The sequence below is a fragment of the Lolium rigidum genome, chromosome 3 (genome assembly GCF_022539505.1).
Source record: "Lolium rigidum isolate FL_2022 chromosome 3, APGP_CSIRO_Lrig_0.1, whole genome shotgun sequence".
Classification (NCBI taxonomy): domain Eukaryota; kingdom Viridiplantae; phylum Streptophyta; class Magnoliopsida; order Poales; family Poaceae; genus Lolium; species Lolium rigidum.
In genome coordinates this window covers 221,331,739-221,343,217 of record NC_061510.1, presented here as the reverse complement: position 1 = coordinate 221,343,217, position 11,479 = coordinate 221,331,739, and the positions used below count along the sequence as shown (strand labels likewise).

Below are 11,479 nucleotides of genomic sequence, written 5' to 3'. Positions count from 1 at the left end.
AGTTTTCTCCTCTTTTTTTCCTCCTCGATCAAGGTTAGGAACTTTGTCCATTCATCTTCATTGATAAAATTCACGTCTCTATTCATGATATTCTGTAATGGTTTTTTATATACTTAATTATATAATGCAGATGAGTCGACAATATATGTACGATGACCGACACACTGTCGAGTTCATTATGGGCCTGCATTCTTTTTATCGGTGTGGCTAAGGCAAATAATCTGAATGGTTTTATGTGTTGTTCATTGGGTGTCTGTCAGAATAAGAAGGAGTGTTCTTCCTCGAAAATCCTTCACACCCACCTGGTTCGGCCCTGTTTTATGCCCAACTATAATTGTTGGATCATGCACGGAGAAAGAGAGGTTATGATGGAAGACAATGAAAAATAAGAGGATGATGCCAACTATCGTATGTTCCTTGAATACGGTGATACTGCAATGGGGGAATCTGAAAATCCAGAGACATCAGATAAGCCCGCTGATGATCTTGGTTGGGCCATTGTTGATGCAAAGAGAGACTGCGAAACTAGAAAGGAGAGGTTGAAGTTCGAGCAAATGTTAAAGGATCCCAAAAAATTACTGTACCCAAATTTCGAAGATGGCCAGAAAAATCTAGGTAGCACAGTGGAATTGCTGAAATAGAAGAGAGAGAATTGTGTGACTGACAAGGGATTTGAAAACTTGCTGAAAATAATGAAGAAGCTGCTTCCAAAGGATAGAGAATTGCCCGCCAGTACATACGAAACAAAGAAGTTTGTCTGCCCTCTAGGATTAGACGTGTAGAAGATACATGCATTGCCTAATGACTGCATCATCTACCGCCTCGAGGACTACGAGAATTTGGATGCATGCCTAATATGCACTGCATTGCGGTATAAGATCGTACGAGATGACCCTGGGGATGTTGAGGGCGACTACCCTAGGAAGAAGGTTCCTGCCAAAATTATGTGGTATGGTCCTATAATACCACTGTTGAAACGTTTTTTCAGAGACAAAGAGCATGTGATATTGTTGCGATGGCACAAAATAGACCGTAAGAAAGACGCGATGTTGAGAGACACCCCGTTGATGGATCGCAATGGAGAAAAATCGAGAGGGTGTTCCCAAACTTTGCAAATAACGCAAGGAACATAAGGTTAGGTTTAAATACATATGGCATGAATCCTTCCGCGGATATTCTTAGTCAATGGTAAGAACATCAATAATCGTTAACAACTTAGTTGGATTGGGAGTACTGAATACTCGGAATTTGGAAGATTAACTGATTTAATCGGTCGGCTATTAATCGTTGAAACCTACACAAATTAGCATCCAAAACATGTCTATATAAGAAAGAATCAAATAGTATATCTGTCTTTATATGCTCCCGACCTATTTCTCAAGATCCCAAAATCCCATTAAAGCATGTACGCTTCTCCTCTGTGACGTAATCTTCTAGGTCATTGGCGACAAAGGTGACACCAACCGTCACCATCTTCCTTCCTTTCGCTTCTTGCTTGACTTATAAGACAGAGTTTAGGGTTAGGGGTAGATACATGATTTGTCTGGTTTGAATATGTCTAAACCTTGTTTATGAACTTAAATGCTGTTTACTATATGACATAAGAAGGCTATGTGTTTTGGTTTTTTATTTTTTAAATCTTTTAGAATTTTTATGCCTATTTGAATCTTGGTCAATTCCTAGGTTTGACCAAGATTTAAACAAGTTTAAAACATGAAAATGAAAAGGTAAGCCTGGATCCTTCTTAGTCACTCTAAAATGAAGCTTTTGGGAGGTTTTTGAAATTTCCATGTTTAAAACCTAAAACCACTTCTCTTAATGCTTTACTTCATAAGACAAAGTTTAGGGTTAGGGGTAGATACATGATTTATCTAGTTTGAATATGTCTAGACCTTGTTTTATCAACTTGAAATTCTTACTATATATGTCATAAGAAAACTATGTCCTTTGGTTTTTCATTTTTCTGTTTTTTTTTGAATTTTATGCCTATTTTGAATCTTGATCAAATACTAGCTAGGTTTGACCAAGATTTAAACAAGTTTAAAACATGAAAATGAAAAGGTAAGCCTGGATATTTCTTAGTCACTCTAAAATGAAGCTTTTGGGAGGTTTTTGAAATTTCCATGTTTGAAATCCAAAACCACTTCTCTTCATGCTTAACAACATAAGATAGAGTTTAGGGTTAGGGGTAGATACATGATTTTTCTAAGAATTTTTATGCCCATTTGAATCTTGGTCAAATCCTTGGTTTGATCAAGATTTAAACAAGTTTAAAACATGAAAATGAAAAAGTAAGTTTGGATCCTTCTTAATTATTAGTCAATCCAAAATGAAGCTTTTTTGGCAGATTTTTGAAATTTTCATGTATGAAACCCAAAACCAATTCTCTTCATGCATGCTTAACTTCATAAGACAGAGTTTAGGGTTAGGGGGGTAGATACATGATTGTCTAGTTTGAATATGTCTAGACTTTGTTTATCAACTTGCATATATTGTACCGTGTCTCCACATAATCTAAAATGCACATATTTTGCAAAATTTTCATGCGTGAGTACTTGTAACTAGTAAAAATAGAAAGTAAAAATAGGAACCCCATGTATGAAGCATACTAAAAAGAACTCTTTCACATTTTTTTGGTATAGAGTATGAGTTTGCTTGGCTTCATACACAAGTGAGTACATGTCATGCAAAAATTAACACGAAATTTAGTTATCATGACCCATTTTTTGGCAGGCATTGTGCATATCGCCTTGAGAAACATATTTGCGAGCTAGTGTATTAAACGTTTATTCACATATAATCGATTTTTTTACTTTATTAGTGCACACAATGACAGAATCGGCCAAATGTGTATGATTTTTGTGAAGGTGCTAGAAAAACAAGATGCACTACGATGAAACATGAAAGGAGGCAAGGGGAGGGATAGTGAAGAGGTGGGAGAGAGGAACCGCAAGGTAATTAAATTGAGGCCAAAACGATTCCAACTTCCTAGGCATTGACCAACTTTGCCCTACCTTAACCCAACGTGGCAGTGAACCCGAGATATTTTTATTATAAGCAACAACTTCCTCTTACTCCGCTCCTCCGAAATGGTAACCTCTCCAGCTTAAGTGACCAATCGACATAGCTATGGCCTTCCGATTTGGCTCTGTCGCCGCGCGCGTAGTCCTACCACCGACGAGGAAGCGGAGCATCAGCGCCGCCTTCGCTTCGTCCATCGCGCACCAAGGCATAACCCGCCCGCTCTGCACTGGCCGGTTGTTCAGCCCACGGCGGCGGCGCTGGCCGTGGAGCCCCTCGCCAGCCGCTTCCCGTGCGGGTCGATGGATGTAGAGGCAGGGAGCTCCCACGCAACCCCGCATGCGACGCCCGCTCGGCCCTGGCCGGCTTTTTCGCCCACGCATGCCACATGGTTTTCTTTGCCAGCAGGTGAGATCGCCTTCCCGACCGGCGCGAACGATGCGGAGGCAGGGAGCTCCCGTGGCCAGCCGCCTAATCCGACCGCACTTCAGGCGGTGCCTGCCGTGGAGCTAGGCCGTTCTTTCGAAGCGCATCATGGCGACGCCCTTTGCAGGAGCAACACCGCCAAGGAGCTCTTATATAACGTGATGTTTCCGGCACTCTATAGATTCCGGGATGCTCTGCAAGCTTTCGTGCAAGCTAGGAATGCGGCGGCGGAAAATCCCAGGGACGCAACATTGCAGCGGCGCGCCGATGAGGCTAAGGTGGCGCACGCCTTCCATCAGGTGTGCCTCGACAGGCTTAACATCCAGCACGGCTTCGTGCAACCGCCAAACGCCACTCCAGCTAAGATCCAAAAATAGAACAATCCAATTTCTAGTACTGTAGGAGTACTATATTAGTGCACAAACCTGGCGAAATAAAAGATGTGTTCTTTGTGTGTAAAGGGCTACCAAAACAAGGTGCACATAGCACACTTCAACAATTTCAGTATCACAAGTAGTAGGCCCTTTTTCACGGTGGCTATCTTGTAGGCTTGAGGATTTGTGTCAATTTGCTGCTATACATGGTTCTATTTTTCAGCTTGGTGGGACGATTAAACTCAATTGCCATAATTTCAATATAATAAGTAGTATATCTGCTGTAGGGCTTCTTTGATTCATATGAATTGTGTAGGCATTATGTAGGATTATTCCTACACTACTTGTTTGATTCGTAGGAACATGTTCTATATGAATCTTGTAGTGCAAATCCTAGAGTAAAAGAATATTCTATATATGTTGTATTGGGTACGACATGTTTGGTATTTTTCCTAGGTAGTACTAGATCAGGTCACTTACGTGTGGTTCACATGCGTGAATGTCGCACAATTCAGTACAAGTTACGGTGCAGTAAGGAAGCAAAATCCCAGCAACCAAAAATAGAGAAGACCCCTGTTTCAAATAAAAATAGAGAAGACGGGGAGCATCGAGACTCACACACACACTCTCTCTAATTTATCCACCTCCGCGAGTTACCTTGTTTGCACTGACAGTCTTCTTCCATTCCTCGCTCAAGATATCCATTGCTTTTTGCCTGATGTCAGCAATTTCTGGGCAGAAACGCGTAGCGTACTCTCCTTTATCCGCCCATATCACCAAGGATTTTGGCTGAGCCGCCGTCTTCCTTGCCAGCGCCCGCAGGCGATGCCGGAAATTAAATCCTTCAAAGAGTCCTAGGATTCGTCTTCCAACCTGTTGAGATGCGCCCAGGGAGCCGGTCGTCAGTTGCCATAGTGGCAGTGGTGGGTGGGTTGGCCGTCGCCAGCGGCGGCGCCATTTTAGGAGTCTATGCTGAAGCGGTATTTTGGTTGATAAACCTTTGGCCATGTGACTGGTGCTTCTTGTGTTACCGATACCACTTTTGCTCAGCCGCGTCTTATGTCAGACTATAGAAATCGATTTCCTACTATGTACTGAACCGGGTTCAAGAGAAGGTTAGGAACCGCTTTTTCACGCATAGTGGCTGGTCTTAGCTGCAATGACTCGCCGCGATCGTCATAAACACATTTTTTGCCAGCCAGCGGCGTAAGTGGGTGCGTGCCGCATCGTTGTGGCCCGTTGCCACCATCACGTTCTAAGCTCTAAGTTGATCTGCTGGTATTTCTGTCTTTTATGTATTGTGCACGGCGCAAATTGTGTCTGTAGCGGCTGAAGACTACGAGCACCTTTGGTTTTCACCTTTTCTAATTTTCAGCTAGATGAAAACTCAATTCGCTTCAAGTCAGATCTTTGTCCGCTCATTTCTATATGCGTCACGAATCTTGGCGTACATTTTTTCCCGTCCGAGAGTTGTATGGTTTTTATTCACGTTTTCTATTTGTTGGTTCTCTATTGTTGTGTGGATTTTTACTTCCCGGTCCGTTTTTTGAGTTTAGGGTCCATGTTGCTTTGTCGTCAGGTCGGATGAGGGATGTGTGTGTGTGCCGGTGTGGGTGGGGGCAGGGGGCTCTTCTACGGCGGGATGGTACGGATTTTCCACGGAGTAGGTGATTTTGGGAAGGACATCAGAGCGAGTAGGCGGGACGAGTCCGATTGAGGACAATCTGTTACAACGAGCGACCACTATTTCAACGAGGACGCAAGAGGTTCCATCGCCGGCTGCATGGGTAAGTTTCGTTTTCGTTAGGTCGTCGAGTCGCTCTATGTGCGCCTCTCGCATTGTATACTTGTAGGATTGTGCGCAGATTTGGGTGTATATGGTGCTTGTTCTTAGGTGGGGAGGGAACGGGAATTCTACTATTTTGTTCCCCCAACTTTGTCTAGTGTTTTTAGCCATCCCTTGATTCAAACCTGACTTCATTAACTTGGCATCCAGTAAGGTCATGGTGTTTTTGTTGCTGCTATTAGTAATATGGCCTTTTAGTTGCTTGTTTGATGGTCTGGACATAAGGGAGAGCAGTTTTAGTCCGAGAGGTGGCTTCTGAATTTGTGGTTTAGTTGCTAGTTTCAGGACAAGACAGAAGGAAGAGTAGTTTTAATCTAGCTACAGATGTGACTTCTGAATTTCTGATGCTGTGTATCAAAGTGCTTAGTACCTCTTTGTTTGGGCTTAAAATCTTGATTCTTGGATTCTAGCTTCTGTGAAATTAGAATCTGAACCAAACAGCCCTCCATAATATTAAAATTGTCCAGAATTGATTTAAAAAATACACAGAGAATTGAGGAAATAGGTGATTTCCAAGCTTTTTTTTTGGGGACGAAACGTTTTTTTCGCGTCCGCGCCTCGCTCGACCCGTGACCCTCACGATTTCCCCGTCCCCGCTCGAGAGGGCGCCGCCGCTGGCTCGCACCCGCACGAAGCCCTGCTCGGCCGGCCGCCGCCTCGAGCCCGGCCGCCGCCCGCTCCTCCCGGCCGCTGACCCGCGCGTCCCGGCTGCCGACCTGCGCCCGCTCGCCGCCCGCTGCTCCCGGCCGCCGACCCACTCCTCCCGGCCGACGACCCGCGCGGCCGCGCCTCCCACCTGCTCCTCCAAGCCCCGCTCGAGCAGGCCCCTCCATCCGGCCACGCCCAGCAAGACTCGCTCCACCACGCCCAGCTCCATCCGGCGCGTCCTGTGAAGGTACGTACATGTACTGTTGTTTCTTTTTTTTTGAAACCATGTACTCTTGTTTGTTTATTTGCTGTTAGATATGAAGTGCTGTTAGAATAGTATACTGCAATGTTTGTTTAGAAAGTAATATGAGCGCTGTTAGAAACTTTGAATACTAGTTCTATATTGTTTACTGCTAGTTCTCGTTTGTGTATATTTAATTTAATCGTATGCACATTTAGATGGCAAAAGAGAAAGCGATATGGGATGTGGAAACTACTGCAATTTTTTGCAAACTTTGTGTGATTGAGAAAAAAAAGGGGAATAGGCCTCTCAAGTTTCTGAGTCCCGTTGGTTACAAAAACCTTGCTGAGGGTTTTCTTAGAGAAACAAAGAGAGATTATAACAAACAACAATTTAAAAATAAATGGAATAGTATGAAGAAGGAGTACACCAATTGGATGACCTTCAAGAACAAGACAACAGCTTTAGGTTGGAATGATGAAGCAAACACTGTGGTAGCTGATGATGATTGGTGCAAGATAGTGAACCATGTTGGTTACAAATAATTCAATCAAAGCCTAATAAATCAAAATAAATTAGAACTACCCAATTCAATCAAAGCCTAATAATAAAGCAATTAAATGATTACAAATCTGCTTTTCATATTTTGGAAGAAATACTTGGAGTTGGAGTAAACTTTTTTTAAGGCAAAAGGGAAAAGGGAAACACTTTGAGTGATAATGTGTACATGGGCCGAGCGCCCGAGCCATATCTGTAGCTCGGTGGTCTCCGGCCCAGCAATGCCACCGACTGGCCGACGACTTCGCCCAGTCGACTCTTCGGACGTTCCGCAGCGCCTCCGGCAGTCCGGCCACTCCCAAATCCAGTCCGTCTCCGCCCGCAGCGGCAAGGCGCCAGCGCCTGCGCCCCCCGGACCGGGCTTCCTCTACGGTGCCTCCCCTCCCCTCCGGGTCTCCATCTGCCGCTGCCTCCATTCCCAGTCCCTGTGCCTGCGCTCCTACAAAATCATCTCCGAGGTAAGTAGATCGTGGGCTCTGCTGCCGCTGTTGTCGCAGGAATTTGTGTGTATATGAACTCATTAACTTGGTGCTGGCTGAAGAACTGTACCGTTCTTCAGTTCTTGGATTGGCCTCCTGTAGCTTCCGTGCTTTCTGAAGATCTGTTGTGTAATCAGCGGCGTGTCTATGGTGTACCAGTATCCCCTACTTGAGAAACATACAGATACCGTGTAGTAGTTCTTAAAAGACTAGAGCCTTTCCCTGATGCGATTTTCGCACAAAACGTAGGATCATGCTTCGAGCGATGGCTGCCAGTTAGCTGTCAAAATGTTAGTTGCATTCTAGAGCAGCAGTTCCGTGGGTGAATTGATACTTAAGGCACCAATTGTTGTTGATCTGAAACTGAAATGGGTCGATTACACACGAGGCAAGGTTCCCCGGATCAGGGAGGAACAAATTTTGGTTATCCAATAACCCTAATTCTGCCCTTTGGCAGATTAGGTTCGTTTTCTGCTCTAGCATAACTGTTCCCAACATGTATGTATTTTCGATATGGCGTAGGACTATATTTTATTTGCAATGTAGTGAGACTTCTAATATGTACTAAGTTAGCACCATAGCAAAAGGTGCCAGATTATTAGTTTGGCTAACTCATCTTGGATTGCCGTTTGAGTGTGTGCTTCTCTCAAAATTGTACATTTGACCCAGGAATGTTAATTATAAGTTGGAATTGCTAATTATGGTTTTTACGTTGTCAATGTGTTAACTCGTGTAGTTCAACCAAATTGCACCTTTATCGAAGTAACAACACTTGATTTTTGTGTTGATGATAGCAGAGTTCTGAATGCAAAGCATATCATATTCAGTGTATTAAAGATAAAGCTCATGGTTCCTTGAGCAATAAAATATCTCTTGTGCTTCTTTGAAATAAATTTCCCCTGTTTCTCTTTAATTTCATTCCAGATTGTGCACTGTTGATCATGTTTTCTTATGCCAGTTGCCAGCATAAATCCTCTGAAGTCTTATAATTCTGTTGCAGTTGAGCAGTCCAAGCAAATCAGATGGCTACACCAGGACCAGTACAGGAAAACCTGATGCTGGAGCCCAATAAGCCACGGGTCCTCCTTGCTACTTCAGGAAGTGTAGCTGCTATAAAATTTGAGAGCCTCTGTCGTATCTTCTCTGAGTGGGCGGAAGTCCGAGCTGTGGCAACCAAGTCAGCATTGCACTTTGTTCATAGATCATCTCTGCCCAGTGACGTCATTCTTTACACTGATGATGATGAATGGTCTAGCTGGAAGAAGATAGGGGACGAGGTTCTACACATAGAACTGAGGAAGTGGGCAGATATCATGGTGATTGCTCCATTATCAGCAAATACGCTGGGCAAGGTTTGTTTTCTCTTCTGTACGAACCATGCTCTGAATCAGTTAACACAAGTCGCTTTCAGTGCTGCCTAAACTGATGTTATGCTAGTTTCTCAGATTGCTGGTGGGTTATGTGACAACCTCTTGACATGCATAGTGCGAGCGTGGGACTACAAGAAACCACTCTTTGTCGCACCAGCCATGAACACCTTCATGTGGAGCAACCCGTTCACAGGGCGCCATATCGAGATAATCAACCAACTCGGCATATCTTTGGTCCCACCCATCACGAAAAGGCTGGCCTGTGGGGACTACGGGAACGGCGCAATGGCTGAGCCTTCGCAGATCCATACGACCGTGAGGCTCGCATGCAAGGCACAAACATTTGGTACAGGCAGTCCATGTGTGATGCCTTCCAGCAGCAATCCTGTCTAGCTGATGCGATGATAGATATGTTCCAAGTGTTGAGCTTGGTACACCCCCCATCTGGGTGTAAGAAGTGAAGAGTTATCAGATTTTTACTAGTGGTGTCTGTATCAGTGAACATGCAGTACCTATGGATCTGCATATTTATTTGTGAGATGTTAGGTCATAGAGATTGGGGAAATGTTGTTGTTGTTCCAGCATAAATGTTCCGTGTTGTTAGTAGTGATGAATCTACTTCCATTATATCAGTAGTTCTAAATTTCACTACAGTGATTTGCAATAACTTTAAATTGAGATCACAAGCAGCAAAGTTCTCATTCTCCATCTTGTGGTAGACGCTTGCAAATTTGTACTTTCAGGGACAAGGCGAGAATGACGCGTGCAAGAAAGGGTCCTGGCGATCCACAACTTGTGGCTAAGCAACAAGATAAGATGATGCCAAGTCCAGATAAGCATTTGGGTAGAGGAGGCCAACTCTGTCCAGTCATCGTCTCGGCCTTACTACCAGCAGTAAACATGAACACTTCGGTCCTGTGCCCCACAAGGTTGTGGTGTGAGATGAATGGCTGGTGAGTGCTGTGTTGACTCGTCTGGATAAATGGATAATCGTGCCAACGTCAGAAGTTCATATGGTACCAGCAAGAAGACTGAAAGAGAGCAGCAAAAGGAAGTGGCAACCATATATATAGGAGAAATACTTCAACCAAAATTCAGAGTTATGATAATCCGAAACAGAAAGACTTAACTGATAACAAGATCTACATACAAGATAATCATCACCTTTTCGTCTTTACACGGCAAAAGCCCGTTACGTGGGCATTTTCATTGCCTCAGACTGACTAAGCTGCCAGGTTGGTACAAACAACTCTTGCTGAAAACGTGTACGCAGGTCTCTTCTTTTTTTATATAGAAGGGGTCATGTCACCATTTCACTCTTTTCTTTGCGAAAGATGTCACCATTTCTCTGTCTCACGGTTAATTCAAAAACATGTCGCCATTTCTCTGTCACGTGCAGATAAAGTGACGTGATTTATTGCGCTATACATGTGACATGTCTGAATACATCCAGGATAGTATATTTCGCGTCGCCTAACCTAGGCGGCTCGGGGGCGATCCCCGCCGCCGGCCGCATGCCACTTCTATCCTCGCCCCCTTCTCCTCGCCCGCCGCCGGAAGACCCGCAGGGCAAAGCCCTGGCGGCGGCGAGGCAGGATTTCAATACCACAACACATATGGCTGAAAGGATTTAATGTGTAGGAAGGAATATGGTGAAACGTTTGCTCATGCCTCATGTTGTATCTGCGGGCTGAGCAGCTAGCCACCATTCTGTGCATATTCATGGAGAACTTGAGCAACTTGTCTTAGTTTATGCAGATATTATCTTTTAATGAATTGGTAGTATGAAATATGTTGTAACTCCCATCAGATACGTCTCCATGTTCTTTATAATGGCGTTGTAGTTGTGGCCTTGTTGATGTGGTTCTGTAATATTGAATTTATGACTCCATCAATTCATATTCTTGTCTGGCATGTACTCCACACTTTTTTTAGGAGAACGTTGAAAGCAGAGTTTAATTTCTTACGTTTATAACTAGTCAACACATGCATACACTAGTTTCCTACAACATGTTGCAAAACTCAATCTATGGGCAAAAACACAGCAATTTTCTATCAAAAGAGCACAAAGAGAGAAATACATGTCTTGATTGTATTCCCTAATGCAGCAAAGAGTTGTTAGTTATTAAGTCAAGCAGCGGTTCAAGTCTCGGTTATAATACGGTACAATCTTAGAAGATAAACAGTTACAGAATCCACACATCTATCATTGACAAAATACTGTTGCAATTTTTTTGGACTCTTGAGACGGAAAAGATCATCATCCAAGTAGGTGGTCCTCTCACACAATTCACCCATCTCAAGAAATTCAGAACGAAGGTTGCTGGTCAGCCCGGCCAGTGCCACCAATTTCTCCTACTGACATAGACTCTGAGTTGGAGGACTCCACGTCAGTCTTGCTCACTGCAACAAGATGCAGGGGAAATCAATGTTTCTGAATGGAATTGGAAATTATTTTGGATCGGCGACAATATTCAGGGCGTAATACAATCCTTTATTTCTTCAATGAGAAGAAA

At 43.8% G+C, this 11,479-nt stretch overlaps 1 protein-coding gene across 1 annotated transcript; it reads left to right on the top strand.

The window, feature by feature from the left end:
- Positions 1-7,391: 7,391 nt before the first annotated feature.
- LOC124703031 (phosphopantothenoylcysteine decarboxylase-like) lies at positions 7,392-9,614 on the top strand. The gene is made up of 3 exons (XM_047235240.1): positions 7,392-7,572; positions 8,594-8,945; positions 9,039-9,614. The coding sequence occupies exons 2-3, from the start codon at positions 8,616-8,618 to the stop codon at positions 9,354-9,356; spliced, it is 648 nt and encodes a 215-aa protein (XP_047091196.1). The 5' UTR covers positions 7,392-7,572; positions 8,594-8,615; the 3' UTR covers positions 9,357-9,614.
- Positions 9,615-11,479: the final 1,865 nt, after the last annotated feature.

What these genes read in the sequence shown, in the direction of transcription:
- LOC124703031 (XM_047235240.1), top strand. Translation starts at nt 8,616, where the DNA reads ATGGCTACACCAGGACCAGTACAGGAAAACCTGATGCTGGAGCCCAAT. An exon ending in CAGCAAATACGCTGGGCAAG is followed by an intron (nt 8,946 to 9,038) that starts GTTTGTTTTCTC and finishes CTAGTTTCTCAG; the next exon opens with ATTGCTGGTGGGTTATGTGA.